At 46.5% G+C, this 22,251-nt stretch overlaps 5 protein-coding genes across 5 annotated transcripts; 1 reads left to right on the top strand and 4 right to left on the bottom strand.

Moving 5' to 3' along the window:
* Window positions 1-2,042: 2,042 nt before the first annotated feature.
* On the bottom strand, window positions 2,043-7,277 carry LOC131213646 (WD repeat-containing protein 19). Its single transcript, XM_058207732.1, has 11 exons — window positions 7,096-7,277; window positions 6,839-6,996; window positions 6,032-6,754; window positions 5,453-5,933; window positions 5,221-5,349; window positions 4,582-5,158; window positions 4,168-4,450; window positions 2,822-4,089; window positions 2,470-2,756; window positions 2,322-2,398; window positions 2,043-2,242 (listed from the first exon to the last, which is right to left on the bottom strand). The coding sequence occupies exons 1-11, from the start codon at window positions 7,108-7,110 to the stop codon at window positions 2,134-2,136; spliced, it is 4,107 nt and encodes a 1,368-aa protein (XP_058063715.1). The 5' UTR covers window positions 7,111-7,277; the 3' UTR covers window positions 2,043-2,133.
* A 641-nt stretch (window positions 7,278-7,918) lies between these two features.
* Window positions 7,919-10,121, bottom strand: LOC131214937 (rab proteins geranylgeranyltransferase component A). Its single transcript, XM_058209285.1, has 3 exons — window positions 9,931-10,121; window positions 8,678-9,865; window positions 7,919-8,596 (listed from the first exon to the last, which is right to left on the bottom strand). The coding sequence occupies exons 1-3, from the start codon at window positions 9,977-9,979 to the stop codon at window positions 8,064-8,066; spliced, it is 1,770 nt and encodes a 589-aa protein (XP_058065268.1). The 5' UTR covers window positions 9,980-10,121; the 3' UTR covers window positions 7,919-8,063.
* Window positions 10,122-10,753: 632 nt separating this feature from the next.
* Window positions 10,754-14,584, bottom strand: LOC131209206 (valine--tRNA ligase). The gene is made up of 4 exons (XM_058202218.1): window positions 14,335-14,584; window positions 13,882-14,049; window positions 11,870-13,813; window positions 10,754-11,782 (listed from the first exon to the last, which is right to left on the bottom strand). Exons 1-4 carry the CDS (start codon window positions 14,506-14,508, stop codon window positions 10,925-10,927), a joined length of 3,144 nt encoding a protein of 1,047 aa, XP_058058201.1. The 5' UTR covers window positions 14,509-14,584; the 3' UTR covers window positions 10,754-10,924.
* A 733-nt stretch (window positions 14,585-15,317) lies between these two features.
* LOC131216109 (ubiquinone biosynthesis monooxygenase COQ6, mitochondrial) lies at window positions 15,318-16,886 on the bottom strand. Its single transcript, XM_058210521.1, has one exon. The coding sequence runs from the start codon at window positions 16,853-16,855 to the stop codon at window positions 15,440-15,442; it is 1,416 nt and encodes a 471-aa protein (XP_058066504.1). The 5' UTR covers window positions 16,856-16,886; the 3' UTR covers window positions 15,318-15,439.
* Window positions 16,887-17,850: 964 nt separating this feature from the next.
* On the top strand, window positions 17,851-20,109 carry LOC131215184 (uncharacterized protein DDB_G0284459-like). Its single transcript, XM_058209571.1, has 3 exons — window positions 17,851-17,965; window positions 18,038-19,057; window positions 20,083-20,109. Exons 1-3 carry the CDS (start codon window positions 17,909-17,911, stop codon window positions 20,107-20,109), a joined length of 1,104 nt encoding a protein of 367 aa, XP_058065554.1. The 5' UTR covers window positions 17,851-17,908.
* Window positions 20,110-22,251: the final 2,142 nt, after the last annotated feature.

Here is a 22,251-nt window from a genome sequence, read left to right on the forward strand (position 1 = left end):
TGTTTTCTTCATGGTTATCTCCCGATGTGACGCAAACAGTAAAGTTCATATACCGTCTATACTTCCGCTCTGCAGTAACTTGGAACACTCCCTGATAAGCTTTGTTTTTCTATTAAGAACACAGTTTTCCTAAACATTCGAACCGGAACTGCCGGCCTGCCGACAAAAAAGCTTTGAAACGGTACTGACCGCAGTTGTGATTACGTGAGAAACATCATCTAATCAGCAACAACAATCGCGTGCTGTCTATCAAAGCATCAAACGCACTATAGTTTGGTTTCGCTTGATAACACATCGGAAGCAATGCAAAGTGCTAAGTGATAAGCAAAGCATTTTGTTTGCCATCGAAGCCCGAGCATAAAGATAACTATGTCAAAATGCTTCACCTTGCCTTTGTGACAAGTTAAACAGCTAGAGTTTTGCTGTGTTTTGAAAAACCATCTATTGCTCAAACAAAAACCATGAACCATTTCCATGCTTTAGCACAGAAAACGTTTGCCAGGAGTATCCTCAACCAGCACATACTATTTAATACATTACAGAGCAGTAAATATAGCAATGAATGACGAATACTGAAACTGTTTCGTGCATGGACGCAAAAAGATAGGATTTTTTCGTGATTCCTTTCATGCACAACAAGTTCCTCAAACAGTATCATGCTTCACAGGAACAAAAAACCTCGTTTCGAGAATCATTGTCACAAACGTAATATTGATTGTCCGAGTGCCCTCGCCGAAGTTGGTCCTCCCGTGAGCCCTGCCAAGGGTAGCTCTCGTCCGTGAAAACAGCAAGAAATCGATATTAATCTAATGGCCAGATAACATTAATCTCATTCTGTGGCCCTACCTAGTGCGGCAAATGGAAACAGAAACTCAACGTTCCGAAAGCAACCCTTGGCCTTGTAAAAATGGGGCACACACCTCTGGGTGTTGGGATACATTTGTTGCAGAAAAACAAAACAGCACAAAGCTAGACTCTGGAACACTAAACGCTTTAGGAAACGCTGTTCGCGAGCTCAATAAATCAGCGCACGGATCAATACGGCTTTCTTCTTTTCTTTGTTACGGTTAACACTCATTCATGTGCAGCTCGTGTCCCGTTTCACGTTATGTATTCTACAAACGCTTAGCTATAAACGGATCTTCTCGTGTCGAAATCTGTCGCTTCGGTCAATATTTAAACACGCACTGCACACAATGCGCACTAGTGTTTCTTCTTTCGCGTGCGGCACAAACTAGTATTGTATCCTCTGGTCTGCCCTGAGAGTTTTCTAAAAATCACCGTCATAACTATCGACCGGTGCGACCAAAACGAAACCACAAACAAACTCACATCTCACATATCATCACTCTCCGCACTCCTTTTCCTCGTTGTGCACTGCGTTTTTGCTGTTAATTTTGCGCGGACACAAAATTCGCGATCGCGCCGTATTTCCACCCAACGAAGGAAACGACCGCCGCGAGAATAACACCGTAATGAAAATTTTTCGCTCGCTACCCGCCAGGCATATTATTAGTGGACACCGTGTGCGAAGGTTACTCGCTGTCCCATTCGCACACTAACCGTCGCGCTCTCTCGTGCTCGCTCTTTCTCGCCCAGCCACTGTGTTGTATGAACACAACATGCTTTCTTTATCTTTCTCCCACACAACGAGAGGAGGAGCCGCAATCATCTCTACAGCTGTTGGGTGTGGGTGTGTGGGAGATGTGAAAGTGCACCGAAAAAATGGAAGTGTTTTGTTTACGTTTGCGTAAACGTAGAGAGAAATGAGAAATGAGAAGAGAAATGCGTGAGAGCGAAAGAAGCGTTTCGCTCTCCGTCTCATTTATCAATCTCTCTCTCTTTCTCCGTTGAGTTTGACGCATGTGCCCCCGCCCCTCCCGACAACGGCAACCATGGTGATCGGCTAGAGAGATTCTTTCCTGTTGACACTGCCGATTGATTCCATGTGCTGGTTCTTTCGGTGATCGAGTACTCGCATTGATTAGGCTTGTGGACGCGTTGGGTGATCGTTTTGGTCACCGAAACAGTTTATTTCCTGCAATGCCCACGCCTACAAACATTCGCTAATAAGACACAAATTGAGGTACGTAAGACACAGTGTGAACATTAAATATCTAAACATACGAGATCTTAGGTTCCAGTGTTAATGTACGGTTGAATGTCATCGATATCAACCAACCGGCCAGCGTCTATTTCTTCGCCGCACATCGCACATTGGTTATTGGTCGTCTCAAGAATCCTACAATTATACCACAAAGAAAAAAAAACGGCGTTATCCTTTGTCTGCCGGAGGCATGGGCACACAGCGTTATGGTTACTTCATAAACTCCGCTTTTAAGGCAGGAAAATCGCACTCCGGACAGGCGGCTACATCGTCACGGACAATATGCTGACCCTGGGTGAACGACCGACAAAAACGGATGGTTAGTAAGGGGTGGATCAATTTTAAAGCCTAACATTACGTACCGTAGCAACGCATATCGGCAGCGTCGTTTTACACTGTCCGCAGGCGGTATGCATATTGGGCAGCGGAGCTTCGCACACGGGACACGGGCTCGATTCTTGGCAACCTTCGTCATCCTGCTGACCCCGAGGAGCTTTCCGTACGATTGACTCAATCTTCTTCGCGTACTTACTATCTATTTGACCACGAAACTCGGATCGCATTAGCATCACCGCGTACTCGAACGCCGACTTCCGCAGTCCCGTCCGGTGGCACTCGATGACGGTTGAGGTGAGAATGGGAACAACATCTGTGCATCGTGAAAAACAGATCATTACCATTTCGAACCTGAAAAAACAGCTAACCGACACTCACGTGAGGGAAATTGAGAAATGCTTTTCGCCACCTGAAGCAGCAGTTTAGCCGCCAAGAGGTGGTTGCCTCGTTTCACGTGAATCCGGACGAGAGTGTAGCGATGCAGCAGCGAAAGAGTGTTCCTCATGTCTGTGGTGATTGCCAGATTGTTGCGCCTAAGCTCCTGGTACATTGAGAACAGCAGATCGTGCGCGCTGCGATAATTGCCAGCAATTTGTTCCTGATTAGCGATGATCATTGCTGCCTTGGCGGCCTCTTTAAACTGCCTTTTAGCCATGTACAGGCGGAACAGCAACTTTGGGTCCTTGGGCACGCCGTCCGACTCGCCGAGCAGAAACTCGATCAGCTGATTGGACAGCTTTTCATCACCAGCTGACGCGACGCAGTCAATCGCTAGCGACAATGCGGCATTTTCTTCGCTTCCAACGGAGGCCGCCTTTAAGAGCAACTTGAGAGCTCGTGAGAATTCCTTGCCGAGAAAGTAGTACTTGCCCGCCAACAGTGTGTACTTCTCTCCCTCAAAGTATCCGGCCAGCAGCAGAAAATCGGCCGCTTTAGCACATGAGCTCTGCTCTAGCACCTCCCCGTAATAGCATATCTTGTTCTGCTTCTGCGCAATCGTAAACGCTTCCGTGATACACCCGCACAGCGCGAGAAACTGGATGGCAGATTCGTAGTCGCCATGTTGCTCAAAGTATTTGGCCAGCAGCTTCGAGCCTTCGATTGACCGTGTTTCAAGCAAAATCTCCGAGGCTGCGTGTGGGTCGGACAGATGATCGAGGTAGATACGCACAACACTGTCAAGATCGCCGGCCAGCTGGTAGCTGCTAATCGCCTCGGCATAGTGACCTTCCACTTCCTTCGCCCGAGCGTACGTCGCATGCAGCTTCAAACTGGTAACCTTAGGGAGAATGTTTTCCACCTGCTTCCACTGCTTCAGTTGAATAAACAGCTCGGCCGCTTTGTCCCAATTTTCGCCCTTCTCTAGCATCGTGGCCGCCTCACCCAGGTGGCCACCGGTCAGCATCGCTTCGCCACACTCGTTGTACAACTGTTTATCGTCCAACTCGAACGCCAACTGAAGTCCCCGGCGAACATCGCCACACTTTATGCTCGTTCTCGCGATACCCGCCTTACAGAGCTTCAGGTGTTGCTGTTGCGAAGATTGCTTCGCACTGGCCGGTGTAGCGTTCAACGAGCCATCAACCAATGGCTCACCATTTTTCAATCCTCGTTCAAAATTCATCAATGCCTCGGCATGGCTTCCGCTAATTGAAGGAACAGAAAATAAATCTATTCAAAGCAATGCCGGCAATGAAGTAATCGTTTACCGCCTGTCTACTTACGTGAATTCTAGTTGCGCCCCGTATTCACGGGCCAAAAAGGGAAGTTGGTCCGGTGCGAGCGTGGTAGCAAGTGCCATTGCTTGCTCCCATTGCAGGAGATCGCGACACAACTCGAGTGCTTCCGATGGGTTGCCACTTTTGGCGAAAAGTGCCTTCGCTTCTTCAATTTGATCCAGTAAAACCGCACAAAATCCGGCTAAAGTGTTGAGATCTTCGATCTGGCAAATATCCTCGAGCGCGTAAACCATCGCCACGTCACCGATGTTTCTAAACACTCTGGTAGCTGGCAAGAAAAAAAACAACAAGAAAAACTTGAATGAAAACAGTTTCCGAAAGAATTGTCGAACAGAAAATGTATGTTCTGGATTAAGGCTCTAAGTACCGCAAGATTTGAACATACATTACCCAACCTACCAAAGGATACGTTCAGATCAGCAATTGCCATCATCCCAAGTTGCTTCCACTCATCATCGTCGTTCAGCAGCTTGCACAATTCCCAGGCGTCCGCGTATTTGCGCAGCATCTTTGCGGTGCGCAACTGTTCCTTTACATCACGGCCAGGTTTGTTGGCGTGCGTATCCAGTAGGATGGACGTGAGCTTTCCGGCGCTACCATGCAAACACAGATCACCATCGTACAGCAGCAGAGGTCTTTGGTCGCTGATCAAGCTGGTCGTTCCGACGCATTCGACAAACTTACCACGCACAGAAACGCGCACAAAGGTATATGTCGTGCAAGTGTTGTGATCGAATGCTACAAAAATATGGGACTGAGAACAGTCCCACAGTACACCGTTGCAGTGTTTGGGAAATTCAGGTATGCGCAAGGTTTCTTCACTGGCAGGAACGAACAGGTAACCGTGGCTGTGATCGTCGATAAAAATAAGGCGCGTTCCGTCCACATCCGGATAAATGGCCCGCACTCCCACCGGATGTCGAAACTGAACCACCGTTGACCAGCTTTCCAGCGAGAAGTAAACTACACTGCCAAGCTGTGGAAAACCAAAGCATTGTAAGCAATCCAAACCAAAAAGCAATCGATCGTTTCACCTACATCAGTCGCGAAGCACAGGAATTCATTCGTCAACCCGAGACACGTAATAACGGACTCTGCCATTCCACGAACTTCGTCGGGGAATATTTTGGGTTCTCTGTTTTGCGTCAATTCGTTCGTAGCCTCAACCTAAAGTGCCAAAATTGGTTAGAATAAAACATAGAAATTTCGTTAATTTCGCTGTTCACTAAACAAACCATGATCAGAAACAAAAAACGATTCGGCCACCTACCGGATGAAGCATAATTTGTCCTCCACAGAGCACAGCGCAATACTCCGAGCATAACGCAACTTGTTTGATTTCCGACATGTACTCCCGATCGCCGAGCAGCAATGGGTTATCACCGACCGAGCGTCCCAAGTCGTAGAACCAAGCGTGATTGTTCATCCCGCAGGCCATATGGTACGGGCCAATCGCAAGGAATGACGGCTCAATCTCAAGCGTTACTAGCACCGGAGGAGCTTTGGTCCGATCAGGAGCATAGTGGTGGATTGCGATCTCCGCCAAACTCGACAGCAGCGCAATTCTCGGCGGGGCGATCGCAAACAGTGAGTGCAGTTTAGTGACAAATACGCAAATTGCACCCTGCGAGGTGGTAACGCCGAGCAACTGGCCATCGGCGCTCCATTCGACGTGCTTCAATGCGGGTTGATCGGGCAGACTAAGGATTTTTACCGTTTCCTGTAGGTTGCTCATGGAATGTACTTTCACACTGTCGCAGTAACCCGGTCACGGTGTTCCAGTTCCAAACGAGTGAAATGTGAAAATGAGCGAACGCGTCTTCGGAGGATTAATATCGGTTTTACTTACTTGTTATCCCCACATGAAGCGATCAGTTCCAGCTCCTTGCACACTGCTATACTGTTCAGTGAATCGCGATGATTTTTCACCTGCCACAGCTCCTGTCCAACCTCTCGCGGGTGAGTTGAAATGGCCACAACGTGGCCCTGACTAAAGCCAAGCAAAATGTACCCATCGGCGAACCACTTGTGCTGCAACAATGAACCGTAGCGCAACTGGAAGCCCAGTTCGGTCGGTGAGTCCGGTTCCGGCAAATGATACAAAAACAGGGTCCTTCGGCCGAGTATCATGCTTATCGTGTTTTCGCCCGGTACCCGCTCGTCCGTTTTCATCTCAGCAAAATGCATGTCGCTGGGACTATCGCGCAGCTGCACCGAGCGCAAAGTATCGCCTTCCTCGTTGCTGAGCGTCAGGTACTTGTCGTCGCTACCGAGCGCCAGGATGTTTTCGGTGGACCAAGCGCCGCAGGTGATGCGCTTCGTGTGCTTGCCGAGAATCGGAATTCGCTTGGTGGTAATATGGTTGTAAATCGACAGATTACCCCGTGAGGTGCCGACCGCGAGCAAAGCGATCTTCTTCGACCATATAATGCAACTCGGCAGGTCGCGCAGTCCAATGTCGATAGTTTGCTTACGCTGGGCGTTTGAATCCCAAATTATGAGCTGAGGCGAGTTTGCGGTAATCATCGCTAGCACATCACCGTCTCGGTCCCAGGCAAAACCAGCGCATAGTCTAAAAAATAAAAACCGTCACAAGTAATATTCGATAGGCAATATAAGGAAATGTAAATGAAATGAGAAATGATGGTGAGCATACCCTTGCAGAACGATTCGTTCTTGTAGTTGACCTTGCCGGTTGTAGATCGCAACCGTTCCATCACTACCCGTGCTGGCCAGAAGCTGGCCCGAGGCGCCCGTTTGCCACAAGAAGTATACATCGCCCTGACCGTGTGGCTCCTCATGCCGAAATAGAACCTTTCGAATCGATGAGAAAAAAAAGCGGTTACAAACGTAAGGCGCAAATACCTCGCGAAGACGAGTAATTGTTGGCTTTAACTACCGAGTGTTAATTACCTTTTCGCTGCTCATCCTCTCCAGCTTTGGTTCGATGTGTTCCCGTTATTTGGAATTGGCATGTAGTTCATACGACAAGTAAACTCATTGTCGAGGCTTGATGCACTTTATATTTTTGCGTAGCAAATTCCGAACGGCCGTTTATCGTTCAGATGATTTTTCTACGATTTTGGACGACGGAAAATTTGTATGTTTACTACTTTCCACTGTGAACGGTTGCTATGGGAACAGGGAACACTTTTCCGCAACCTTTGCGCTTGAACTTCCCATTGCACGTTAGGCGATAGGCACAGAGAAGCAAAATGTTTATCTCCAACAAAGCTGAAATTAAAAATATACATATATTTTAACGAAACTTGGCAAAGAGGTCCATAATTATCTGTCCATTTGTCTTCCGTTATCGTATTAAGACTGTGCCGCGAAAAAGTGCTGCTGGATCTCGGACCGTAAGCGAATCGAGAATTAAACGGTTGTTATTCACCAAAAATTAACAAACATTACCCGAAAAACGTGAAACACTAATAAGAGAGTAATTTTTAACTTTGTCCAACCAAACGCAAAAACCAAACAACCTTTCTCCCAGTTTGTTGTGGTTCATTTGTTTGACAATTTGCGTGAACCTAAAATAAATAAATGAACCTGAGCTGTCACTTTTTTAAATATAAAAAATATTAATTGTATTTAAAAAAATATTAGATTTCATTTTATGAATATAACCCCAAAGTGGAAATAAAATTAACATAAGTTAATTTTGCACGAAGTTGGATAAGTAAATTTCATTGGAACACCCTTTTTGTTTTGGTATATTACGCAAAGCTTGCAAAGTCATTTTATTTCAAATGTGGTTCGGTAGGCAAAAAGCGATAGCAATATCAGAGTAGCGCATCATACACATTCTTAGTAAACATCAAGCGTAATCAGCTGGCAGTTAATGAGCGCAGTGTACTGTTGGGATCGTGTTTCCCCGATTACTTCAATTCCGTGCACTCCTCAGCCTTATCAATAGCTTCTTCCTTAGCTTCCAGTGCGAGCCCAGAATCCGATTCCGTATCACGACACTCGCTCGCATTGTCAATCGGTGCGCCATCATCTACCAGCGCCTGTGCTTGAACCGGTTCCTCCTCACCAATGATGATCTCTTCCGGGTCCGGTGCCCGTGGCAAAAATTCCTCGTCGGGGTACAGCTCCAGGAAAATTGTTTTCGCTTGCCGAATGCTGTGATCGTAGTCCAGCTCATGGAACGGGCCGCAGGTCAGATGTATGCCAGCTGGAAGAGACCCCTCGGTTGTCTGTTCGCATACCGCACAGGTTGGAATATTAAAGTATGCCTCGTACAAAATGGTCGACACCGTGTTTTCAATCGGCTCAGCTGAGGCATTTTCCGGCGTCACGGTCGATTCGGTTGCTTTGGGATAGTCGGAGTTGAGAATTTGTTTCACATAAGGTTTAAGGTCGCTTTCAGGATTTTCCGTTACGGCGACCGATGTTATGTGGATTAGAACTGTAGGAATGAAAATAACAGACTTATTGTGTCAGCACATTACCTCTAGCAATTTTATAGTAAGTTTGGTAGCGTACGTACAAATTTCTTTGGGACAAGTGCCACTGGAATGCGCCAGCTGCAGTATCGTGGCCCCCGCGGGCTGCCCGTCAACCGGTGGTAGCTTCATAATCGCCACTCCTCCCCCTCCGGGATTTTGTGAAACTCCTCCAAAAGGCACATTCGTTAGTATGACGGCTCGCGCCAGTTTTCCACAAACCGAGCTGCGTTTTTTAACACTGCCTTTATCGTGCAAAAACACTTCACACCCCAAGTATCCTTGTCCGACGACTAAATCTTTTGACTTGATGTTCTGCTTGCCACATTTGACCGATTCATAGTTCCGTCCCGTTGGTTCCCTGCTCAACTGAACACCTCCAATCGCTTTGTTCAAACAGTAAATGCCACCGAAAACGGCACACAATCGGCAAAAGCATTGTGGAATCTCACCGCAACCGTACACAGGGAAAAGAAACGGGCTGTTACCGTAGTGACCAAGGCTCATGAGGAACTTCTTCACTCCTGCCATCCCCTCGCGACAACCCGTGCGATCGTCACCCATCGCTATCGCGTACAGCACGTAGTGAATCAGATTAGGGGTCAGTTTGTGGCTCTGCAGGTGTTCCAGAAAGGTTTTATCCTCCGGCACACCGCCAACTTCCAAGTGGTCCTCTCCCTCACTGCCGTCATCATACGCAGCGCAACTTTGAAGAAACTTCATCAAAAGGCGCTTTTCAATTACATTCACGTCTTTGCTGGTGAAGACGTCCGACCGTGAACAGGGAACGGTCATGATGCGGCCCTCCCAAACCGTAGCGACCCGATCGAGAGCCCGGAACTCGGCGTATCGGCAAATATTGGAAGATATAAGTAACTCCACGAGCGATCCGCGCGCATACATCAACTTTGGTGTCAAATCGATGTTAAAACGGCGAAACTCTTGCTCAATCCTCTCTTGGTTCCAACCATCCACGTCACCGTGGCGCTTAAAATCGTACCACTGTTCGCGACCATTCTGTACGGCCGTTGGTCGGCGGCGGAGCAGAAGAAAGTCCTGTGGAACCGGTTCTTCCACAGGTTCCGGTTTCTGCTCATCGGAACGGAGGTACTTCCGGAATGATTCGAAGTTAAACGATGCCCAATAACCGCCGTAGTAATCGTTGGAGTCCAAATGTAGAACCGTTTTTCCGACTCGACTTGCCGCAGCAGCAATGATCGATTCCGTAAGGCCTGCACAGTGTTCAATTTATTATTGGTGTCTGGACAACTAATGATAATGCATACCAGTGACTCACCCGTTCCTATCACGATTAGATCGAACTCCGTCGGAAGGTCCTCTTCCATGATTGTTGTGGTTCTCTGTCTGGTCGCGCTGTGGTCGAGACAGTGGGTTGAATAGGACCGAAATCGAAGCGAAACCACAGTATAATATCTCTCTCAAGAAACCATCAACGAAACGGGAGGTATACAAAGAAATTGATTTATCGACTGAGCTCTCGAACCAATCTGAGGCCAATCGAACTGTGTCGTTTTTTGTTGTGACGGCCAATCGATTACACCGACCATTTATGTCAAATGGGCAGAGCGAAGAAAGCCCGGAAACGAACGCAGCCATAGTCCGGTAAGCAGCAGAAACGGACGCAGCTGTACTCCGGTGCAAAAGCAAATGATTCAAATTATTTGATAGTTTTGTAGAAAGACATAAATAGCACATAAAACAATAAGCAAATCATAATTCTTGACACTACTTCTTCTTATATGCCCATTTAGTTTAAAATAAAATTATGTTTAATACTTACAATGTGTCGAGAAGGGACGCGGTCGATGAAGAATGTTATAATTTTCGTTAGCATGAAAATTTGATTGAAAAGCTGTTTTACAGACATTACAGATGAAATGATGAGTGGAGTTGTTCGGCGATAACAACTTAAAACCATACTGCTAGTACACGGATAAACTTTAATTTAACTTTAACTAAACTTTTATAAACTTGGAACAACGGTTTATTCGATTTCATATGATTTTCGTTATAAAAACTTGACCCATCCATAAAGCCGCTAAGGTTTGGCGAGGTAGAATTGCAAAATAGTAGAATTATATTCTGCATCAACGATAAGGCATAAATGCTTTCAAGTCGTCAAAATGATATATTTTTTATTGCTGTGTGAGCACGATAACTTGCGTTGATAAATTATGCCCGAAGTAACCAGGGGCTTAGATAGCATGATAATATAAATAAAAATTCTGTGCCACCCTTTTCTTGGTAAGAGTTTTGCTCGAAAATGTTTCTTACATCATTTTCAGCGTATCGATTGCGGCGATCAGTCGCTCAATTTCAACCTTCGATTGATCCAACTTTTCTTGGTTCGCTTTCCGAACGTCTTCCGGCACCTTGCCGGCATAGTTTGCTACGGACATTGCCTGTTGCAGCTTGGCCACAGTTTGCGTTAGCGTCTCCTGCTTTTTACCCATTTTTTCGATCTCTTTGTCCACCTCGATCAAACCCTTCAGCATCAGGTGTACCACACACTGGCCCGTGATGGTAAGAATCGCACACCCGGCAGGTGGTACCATGCCGAAATGTACCGTCGAGTAAGCCATTGTTTCCAGCTCGCCACCGAACCGTTCCAGCGCGCTGCGCACGCCTTCATCCGCGCAAATGAAGTACGCATCAGTTTTCGTCTTGTTGGGGATATTGTAATCGCTACGGGCGGAGCGTATATCTCGAGCCGTTTTTTGCACAAACTCGAATCCCTTTTCGATCGATTCATCCTTCCAGGGGCACACATCTGCTTCCGGGTAAGGGGCAACACAAATACTCGCCACCGTTCGATGGTCACCTCTAGGCAGCCGCTGATAGAGTTCCTCCGTTATGAATGGCATAAAGGGCGATAGCAGTTTCAGGCCGAGATTGAGACATGTGTAGAGCGTGCGCCGTGCATTATTCTGAGAGCGTTCGTCACCCGTCTGAAATACGCATTTCAAACACTCCAAATACACGTCGCACAAATCGTAGAGCCAGAAATTGTAGCACGCATTGGTCGCCATAGCGAACTCATACTTCTCGAAGCCTCGATTTGACACCTCTATACACCCAGCTAACCGTGAAAGTATCCATCGATCAATATTGCCACCTTCTCCGCCGTCCTGCAAGGTAAATATAACGTAAACAGAATATAAAATAAGGTCACAAACTTTGGTGGAAAATAAAGGCAAAGCCTCTCTGGAACTTACCAGGGTTGTAATGACATCGTACGTGTCCGTTCCTGAGAAATACATGAGGGCGAACTTGGTGGCGTTCCACAATTTGTTGCAAAAGAACCGATATCCTTGCACACGATTGATGTCCAGATTGATATCACGAGCCTGCGTCATATAGGCGCAAAGCGCAAACCGAAGTGCATCCGTTCCACACTCCGGTATACCGTTCGGATAGTCTTGCTTCTGTCCCGCTTTCGCTTTTTCGACTTCGCGCGGATCAAGATTGGAATCAAGCAGTTGCTCGTGCAGTCCTTCGAGCGAAATGCCCAATATAACGTCCATCGGATCGATAACGTTACCGAGCGATTTGGACATCTTACGCCCGTGGGCGTCTCGGACCATCGGATGCAGAAACACCTCCCGGAATGGTAGCTTGCCGAGCAGTGTTTGACCGAAAAACACCATTCGGGCGACCCAGAAGAAAAGAATGTCGTGCCCCGTTTCCAGCAGCGTCGTTGGGTAGAACAGTTTCAGGTCGTCGGTGTTATCGGGCCACCCAAACACGGAGAAAGGAAACAGACCGGAACTGAACCACGTGTCCAGCACATCCTCATCCTGCTGCAGCGTAATGCATGATTTGTCCACATTCAGCGCCGAAGCCGCCTTGCTCAGGGCTTCCGCTTCAGAGCGTCCAACAAACCAACGGTTTTCGTCGCTCAAATCACTAGGTGCTTTGGAAGGATCCTTGAAAACCACTTGGTAGGCAGGAATCCGATGGCCCCACCAGAGCTGCCTGGAAACGCACCAATCGCGTATCTCGTCCATCCAGTGGTACCAAGTTTTTCGGTGCACCTCGGGCGTGATAATTAGTTCCCCGGAACGGACTGCTTCCGTCGCACTGGCCGCCATCTCACTGCAACGTACGTACCATTGCGGTTTGATCAACGGTTCCACGATGTCTTTGGATCGTGAGCAAACCGGCACGACCATCGGATTGTCCTTGGTGTCCCGATAGAGACCCCGCTCTTGAAGTACCGCCAAAATGGCCTTTCGCGCATCAAACCGTTTCATGCCCGTAAACGGCCCATAGTCGCCAGTGATAACTCCATCGTCGGTGAATATCGTCACGAACGGCAGGTTGTGCCTCTTGCCTACCTCGTAATCATTGGGGTCATGCGCCGGAGTAATTTTTACTGCACCCGTCCCGAACTCCCGCTCCACAAACTCATCGCACACAATCGGTAGCTGACGGGCACAAAACGGATGCTGCACGAACTTTCCATGGAGATGCTTGTAGCGTTCGTCGTTCGGATGTACTGCCACCGCCGTATCGCCGAGCATCGTCTCCACACGAGTTGTGGCCACCACAATCTCCTCCGTCTCACTACCGCACACTTTGTACGCGAAGGACACCAAAACACCAAACTCGACCTTCTCGGAGTAGCCAGGAATCGAAAGCTGAGTTCGACCCGCCACTTCCACCTTGTCCACCTCAATGTCGGAGATGGCCGAACGTAACGTACAAGACCAGTTGACCAGCCGGCTGCTGCGATAGATTAGACCCTGTTCGTGCATCCGAACGAATGCTTCAGTCACCGCCTTGCACAGTTTCGGGTCCATCGTAAAGCAGGCGCGGTCCCAGTCAAACGATGAGCCGAGCTTCTTTAACTGATGGTAGATCCGATCGCCCTTCTCGTTGCGCCATTGCCAGATCTTATCGATGAACTTTTCGCGACCGAGGTCGTGACGCGTTTGCTGCTGCTCGCGCCACAGCTTTTTCTCTACCACCACCTGCGTGGCAATGCCGGCATGATCGCAACCCGGCACCCACAACGTAGTGCGTCCCTTCATCCGGTTCCAACGGGTAATGGCGTCCTCAATAGCGTTGGTTAGCGCGTGGCCGAGATGCAATGAGCCGGTTACGTTCGGCGGCGGAATGACCATGACGAATTGGCCATTCGGATTATTTAACTTACGCTAGAAAATCAAAATCACAATCGAATGACCAGAGAATGTAATGCCCATCCTGCAATCCTTGTACTTACCCCGTACTCTGGTTTAAAGAATCCTTCCTTCTCCCACCAGCTATACCACGCTGCCTCAACATACTGCGGGCTGTACGCATCCGGGAACGGGCCAGTTAAATCTTTCTTTTCACCTTCCTTCGTACTGCCGCCGTAAACGATCGCTTCTTTTGTTTCTTTTAGTTTTTTCTGCAAAAGACAGAAGTAGCTCGTCACACATCGGAAACCGCCATCGCTAACCCATGGGGTCACTGATAAACCAAGTAACCTTTCTCGAAAAATATTCAGAGAATCATTGCTCTTTAGCGCAGCACGTGTTCAAGGGTCGCGGTGAACCAAGCTTAATATGATTTTTGATGGTGCCTTTCACTTTACGATATTTGATATATCTCACCCGAATTTAATGCCTAAGCGCAACCGTAGCAGGCCTTGCATCATTCAATGATATGATGCAATGGCAGACCCTAAACTTACCTCCGTTTTCGGTTTGGCAGCAGATTGCTGCTCTTGTTGCTGTTTTTTGTTTAACTTCTCCTGCAACTTAGCTAGCTTCGCCGCCTTTTCTGCTTCTTTTTTAAGCTGCTTCTCCGTTTTCACCGGTGCTGCCTGTGAAAGATCATCCTTCACAGCAGCAGTCGCGTTGGACATGACGGCGTTTAGGCGTTGAGAAGCGTAGCAAAGTGTATTTCAAATGGTGCAACGCACGGGAATTGGTTTCAATCTACACGACCACGAATGAATATTTCTGTAAAAACTTTAAAATCACAATTCGTTGACGACTTGCCTCCGCAGCACGCGAAATCGCTTACGTCGAAGGGAAAGTGCAACACGCGAGCAGTTTGCGGTTCCTCCGTTTGACAGCAACGTATTGTCATCTGGCGATTCCTTTTATAGCAAGCACGGGATCTCTAAGGTAGAGATCCTATTTAAGAAAACAAAATTGCTAATCACTTAAAGTCATACGCAGTTCGACTAAACTATTATTAAAACGAAGATCAAATACGTTTGATTCAACGTTTTTTTTTTGTTAGAGAAAGGGACTGTGTACTTATTGGATTTTCTTTACAGTTAACTTTTTCTGACTTAACAAGATTAACCCAGAACATTCATCAAGGATCAAAATCTGTTGCTCAGTAATCAAAGTGAACTCCGTGTGCTGCGGTAGTAAGAGCGTCATGGAGAGAGTCTCATATTCTTAACGAAGTACCAATTTTATTGTGGCTCAATGTACCAACAATAATGTAAACTAAATCAGTTTCGTCCTGTATTTTTCCTGTTCGACGGTAGCTTAAAATACGGGCTCCTCAATCAATACAAATGGGAAAGGCAATCTGTAGTAAAACGCTACACCTACAAACGAAAATACGAAAATCATTATCGCGGTACACAAACAAGTTCTGTCATCAAACCATTATCGAAAAAGGCAAAAATTTACATTTCAGAATTTGACTGGTGCTGTGTAGCATATAGTCAAATAGCTACTTTAAATACTTGAAGTACTTTATTGTATTGTAGATTGAAGAAACTGACCGTGAGTAGGTTAATCTCTGCTATGCCTGGTAGACAGTCTTTCTTCGTTTTAAAACATTGCACGATTCATTAAAAAATTCTTCACCGGTGGGAATGCGTTAGTGATGGTAAGACCCACACTGCGCAGTGCAACGGCGGGCATGAAATCCGTCGTGTAAAGTCGTTGCAAGCCGTGAGTTGTTAGCAGCATGGCAACATTATGTTTCAACCGCTGCTGTTCGTACTTCGTAAGCTCGCCAACCGTGCTCAGGCCAAGTCCGGCATAGTTCGAATCAGCCAGTACGTCGGTCAGCGCTTGAACATCGCCAAACCCTAGGTTGACACCCTGACCGGCTAGTGGGTGAACACGATGAGCGGCATCACCGATTAGGCAAACGCCTTGCGCTACGTAGGTACTGGTGTGGCCCAGGCCGAGTGGAAATGCTGCACGTGAATGTTTCACTTCCGACTGTACGGCGGGAGCCGCTTCCATGCGTTGTCCCGTGCTGTGCTTGAGCAGAGAATGGACATTTGACACCACTTGGTCTACGATGGTGTTCCTGGCTACCGGTTTGTTGAAGGCCGCATTAACTGCAGCCACGAAAGCAGAGTCATCCAGTTGCAACAGCTTTTTCGCCTCAGTAATGCTGGTTGACCAAACAAGGGAACTCATCTCATCATTCAATGGTAGAAGTGCGATTGGACCGGTGGGAAGGAATCGCTGCCAGGCGGTCACGTTGCCCCCGGGAGAAATGTCAGCCAGCTGAAGCGTTGACACGATGCCCATTTGGCCATAGGCAATCGTGAAATTGTGGACACCCATCTGCTTGCGAACCATCGAATTATAGCCGTCGGCGCCTACCAGTAGTTCACATGTGAGCAGATCGCCATTTGTTAGGTGAACCGCACTTTTATCCGCACCGTCCCGAATCAAATCGCATTTTGCAATTTTCGATGAGTAACGGACCGCTACGTTGGGCACCGTCGTCAGCTGGTTGTATATGCTCGCAAGAACGACGTCGTTTTCCACTATCCACGATAAGTTCTCGGCAAAATCGTTATAGTTGAACGTTATCAAGGCATCGGAGCAAGCGTCCCATACTTGCATTTTCATCACTGGTTTGACGCGAGTGTTTTTGATTTCCTCCCAAGCTCCGATTTTCTCCATTAACTGATGGGCACCTTTGTTGATTGCTGATACACGGTTGCTGTATCGGTCGGTGGAAGGTTTCTTGCATTCCGGCGCTGCTTCTAGCAACAAAATTCGCTTATCTTGTAGCCTGCTGTTTTTCCCAAGTGAACAAGCGAGAGCAGCACCAACCATTCCTCCGCCAACAATGATGACATCAAAATGCTGCGTATTTCGTGTCGGCTCATTCGCGTGTAGACAACATCGTGTTGAACCGAACATTCGTCGTTGTACATTGTTTGACTCTCTGATTTTTGCTACGATTTGCAGCATCGACTTAGTGAACACTCGATTCATGTTTCGTTTCGGCAAATTCCAATCACTTTACTTTACGTTGAATCTATTCTTCGAATGTTGTTATGTTATTCTTGCGCCTTCGTCTGACATGCTTTGTCATTGCACTGTACTTTTATAGGAAGTACTTAGGATCTCTACGATAGGGACCCTATCTACGAGATGCATGTAAAACGAATCGCTCAATATGTATCGCAGTTGTATTTTTCATGTGGCCAATTCTGTCGGAGATGATATGATATCAAGCATGTAACGTGCTGTAAAGCTTATTACTGAAGGATAACGGCCCCTTCCTGGTTCTATCAACAGTACATAATTGTTTTCATTACCTATCTTTCTCTTTTCGATATTTTTCTTCGATCTTTCGATGTGTATATCCGTATATCGGAGCACTAAGCGCATCGAGTCGGGAAGTTTCTAGTTTAGTGCTAGTCTGAACATTCGAAAAGGTGCATGGAAGGTTATGTGTATGTAACTATCTGATAATTGCCAAGAAAGACATGACGGAAAAAACGACAACAGCAAATAACAGAACACAGGAAATTAAACAACGCGCTTCAAGCTCCACTCGAGTATGCACAGCACTCCGATCTAAAGTCACAAAAATAAAAACGTTTCCAGGATTGGTCGATGGAGCGGTTTTTCGAAACCTAAGCAAATTAGGATCCCTGTTCGTTAGTTTTCCCGCTCAGACTTGCCATAAACCATTTGACGTATCAATTGGATTTTTTCTATCGTTTGTCAAAACGGTTCAACATGTTTATATTTTGACGTTTCAGTCAACACATTGCGCTTGGTTGGTAAAGTTTTCATAGTTCATGGCGATTTGCCGCTAAAATAGTGGTTTGCCCTCAGAGGCGATGGATGATTCCGATATCTACGGAGACTTGGACAAGTGCGATACGGAGACCGAGAAAGTTAGTTTCCTGTCCTTTCAATGCTTCTCCGATCCTTCATTCATTAATTACGCGTTTCATTCCTTCACAGGAAAGCCGGGAAGTCCACAGCCTTTCGTGCGGAAGAGGCGAACCCAACAGTGATTCAGCCTTAGAAGCTATGGATGATTTCGATATCTACGGAGACTTGGACAAGTGCGACGCGGAAGCCGAGAAGGTTACTTTCCTGTTCCTGGTTACTCATTAATTCTCTATCCGAGCATTACTTACTCCTTTTATCGATTTATAGAAAAGCCGGGAAGTGCAAAGCCTTTTGTGCCGAATAGCCGAATTAGAGCAACAAGTTAAAACGGAAGAGCAACAAAAATGTGAAGTATTGAACAAGAACAATATTTTATTGGAAAATATATCTTCACTGTTGCTAACGGCAAAAGCGGAATTGAAACGTAAAGATACTATCATCAGTGACCTTCGAAAACAATGCGATAATGCTCTCTTTAGACGGGGAAACCACATCACTAGGGACCGTAGCTCCAATAGAGCTAGTAACAGCCACAACCGCGGAACACAGACGGTTTCCGTACAATCAAAACACGTTGGCGTTCAAGTTGAATTGGTTATGGAAGATGATTACCTGGATCGAAAGAGAAAATGTGTTCGTGGTCACGAAGAAGGAGAGAACCACAGGCGTGAGCGCGAACGTAACCGTGAACAAGATCGACGGTGTGAAAAATATCGCGACCACGACAGCGACCGCGAAAAGGATCGAGGGAAAGACCGAGAGTGGATTCGCGATACAAGTCGTGGACGGGACCGTGAAAATACTAGCAACAGGCACAGTGACAAACACCGCGCACGGGACAGTGAAAAGGAACGGGATCGTGAAAAGTATGCACAACTGAGCAGTGTTTGGGGTCGTGATCAAAGAGGAAAATCCCGTGACAGGCATCGGGATCGTGATGACTTCTCAATGCAGAGTAGGAGTGGTAGAAACCAGAGAAGTAGCGAACGCGACCATCAAAGAGAGGGGAAGTATCGCGACCGAAATAGCATAGTATTTAGTAATTCCACCGGTACTCATCCAACGAGGGACGATATCAAAGTTCTTGCCGGTGAAAAACGTGCGTTGGAAAGTAACAGTAAAGAAAGTATAACACATGAAAAAAAGCGACGAAAGGAAAAGTCATCGACATTACTTGTCCAAAATGAGATGCACAAGACTAGCAGCCATAGAGACATTTGTACGAATTTGGAAGATGTACACGTGAAAAAAGAACACAACATCGAATGCGCTGAAACCGATGCGAAGGTACATAAAAGAGCAAAGAGAAATAAGGAAGTTTCTCGACCGGATGACGCAGATACGAGTTGCATTAATCCCAATACGATTCCAGCATTCTCAAACATTGGTACGGATGTGGAAGATTGCTCCTCAAATGTACACAAATTTAATCAGCAAAAGGCCTCGAGCGATAGCACACGCTTCACAACTGACCCTGGGAATACAAAAGAATATTCACACAGTACGGCAAATCAGAACGACCTTAATCAGAGTACAACTGCCAAATTTAATGTGCATCCTACATCGCTATTCACTAAACATAGTAGCAAAGACGCTGAGACCGATGTACAGGAAGCAGCGCAAAATGACATGGAAGTTTCTCAAACAGAAGACACGGATAAAAGGCGTGATGATTCCAAAGAGATTCTCACATTACCAAACATGATTACCGATGTAGAACATGGCTCCTCGGATGTACAGGCCTCAGGCGATAGCACATCCGTTTCAAATGACCTTGGACCAACAGAATACTTAAAGCAAAAAACAAGTGTGAACGACGTAGATCAAGCTGGTGCTGTACAATTGGAGTTGCATTGTACATCGCTAATCGTTGACAGTACCGTTCATGAAAATCCGGAATCGACCTGTAAAAGTGTAGACGGATCTGACTTAGAAACAAGTTCAAAAAACTTGAAAGCGGTCGCGGTTGCTACTCGCACAAGGCGAAAATGTACGAACTCAAAGGCACCACAAAAAGATAAAGATGCAGTTGCATCGAAAGATGCATCTAATACAGCAATCGCGACCAACGGACACACTACCATTGAAAGCCCTATCGAACAGCCATTAAATTCCGATAAAGTTGAGCAAAACGATGTAATGAAGCAAACTGCTAAAAACTTAAACCGTCAAGACAATGAGGGTTCAATCCAGAAAGGTGCCGACGCTATTGATGCAGAAGCAGATCGATTACGAACCCCTAAGATTATTGCTGGTGTTGATAATGGCACACCAAACTATAAACATGAAAGAGCTTCAATCACAACCGGCAGTCAAAGGAGCTCACGGAGCTCGTCTAAAGCTGAATGCTCTAATATGGCGAAAAGAATATCAGAGTGCAAAAGTCGAACGTTGGATAGTGACGGAAATTGGGACGAAGAACCGATCTTGGTACCGCAACGTAAATGTTTAGCCAAACCAGTGCATCTTAGGATCGACCAACTAAAGAAGGAAGCTGCCTTCTTCATAAGGTCCGTAGAGAAATGTAAGGTTTCTCATTTGGAAGGACACGCCATCGATTTTAAAAGACTCGCAGCTTCTTTAAAAATAAAGAAACATGCACGAAAATCTCCATTAAGTGGTGCCATGACGAACGTCGACAGTACGGTAGTAATACCAATGAAGCACCCAATAGCACTAGGTGTTGAGGAAAGTAAAAATCGACCGCAGTTAAACACTGACGATGAAAATGTGGATACGGTGAATCCAAAAGAATTTCTAGAGCCTCGACCCAATGGAGAGAATATTGAAGATGCTATGACGGTTTGTGAACTAGACGATGGAATTGTGGAACCAGCCAGCGGTGCCATTTGCAATGAGTTACACACAGAATCAGAATCGGTGGCACCATTGATCGAAAACTCAGCAGTTGAAGATCAATCTTCCGCAATGCAGATTCCCGAACGTACAGCAGAAAGCAGCAATACTGCTCCTGTTGAGTCAGAAAGTTTGGTTGCAACATCGAGCAACACCTACCCAACGTTAACACCATTGCAATCCTACTTTATGAACTTTAGCAAAGAATATGAATCGAACGACACCGATGAAGTACCAAACTCAACGAGCTTGGTGCCTTCGGCGAATGTTATTGAAGAAAACAAAAAAGAGGAACTGTTCAAAACTACCGACACTGATCTAAGTGTTACTGACTCAGTTCCTTATTACATCGCGAAAAACTCAAATGGCGTCTTTAGAAACCTTAAAAGCGTTTTATCAAAGCAAGAACCTCAGAATCAAAGCTTAAGCGCAAGCGGTTCGATGGATGCATCACAATCAAGTAAATCGATCGATACTCTAGGGGCAATAAATCCATTCTCATCAAGCAAAAATAGTAGCACGGACGCTCCTAAAAGCAACAGAAAACGTAGAATCTCGCTGGATGCTAGTTCGGCTTTGGGCAAACGACCCAAGACCGAGAATAACTCATCAGATTCGCAACTGAGCACGACGCTTTCTTCAACATACTTTTCATCAATTTCCTTGCCGATTGTTTCAGCGCTCGATTACAATCAATCTTCCGCTACCAAGCGTCGATCTTCGTCGAACCTGAATTCTCCCATAAGACCGACACCGATGGTGGTGTTGCATTCGCCCGCGAAGTCTGTGGGAACACCGCTCAAACATGCACCGATGTCGGAATCAGATTTCGATGCCAACTCGTCGATTCAACTCATTATGGATTCTTTGTTGCAAACACCAATTAAATCAGAAGCTATCGACGGCGAGGCCGAACAGCGTTCCTCAGGGTGCAGTGTAGATACTTGCTTTGACGAATCGCTAAACCTCAGCGGCTTCGAAAATGAATCTGGAAACGCTGTGAAATTGGAACCGTGCGAAGAAAACACATCCGCGGGTCCGTCGGATGCGAGTCTTCAGAACAACAAAGAGCAGGGTGATGCTCGCAAGCGTGATAAACAGCAAAAAAAAGAATTGAAAATCGTACGTAAAAACAAAGTGTTCGATACTGACGACGCGCATTGTAGGACTTTGGCAGCGAGTTCCCCAAGCTGCTCTTTCAACTGTGAGAAAAATAAGCTTAAAAGTGATCATAATTGCAAGATTGACTTAGGGCCGACTGATGGAAATTCAAAAGGCGTTGCTGCTGGTCAGCCCAACCGCAAGCGTGTGCCGCCTGCAGAAGGTAAGACGGCCGATGTCTGCGATCACCCAGTGCAAGATCAGTCATCGGCACACGTCGGTAGGGCAAGCTCTTGCAAAGAAAATGAAAATGTCGACCCACCGCATGAACAACAGAATCAATGGGTGAAGAAAGAGTCGATCCTACGAACACACGGCCAGTACCATACGCCGGAAGGACCTGTAAACTTCGTACGTGAGTTGCGCGTTGTCAAGGAAAGTCCCACTTACATGCGAGTGTATATAACGAGACGAAAAGTCTAGCAATTCCCTATGCGGGATCGTGCTTTTTATTAATGATTTGA

The sequence above is a fragment of the Anopheles bellator genome, chromosome 1, assembly GCF_943735745.2.
Source record: "Anopheles bellator chromosome 1, idAnoBellAS_SP24_06.2, whole genome shotgun sequence".
Taxonomy (NCBI): domain Eukaryota; kingdom Metazoa; phylum Arthropoda; class Insecta; order Diptera; family Culicidae; genus Anopheles; species Anopheles bellator.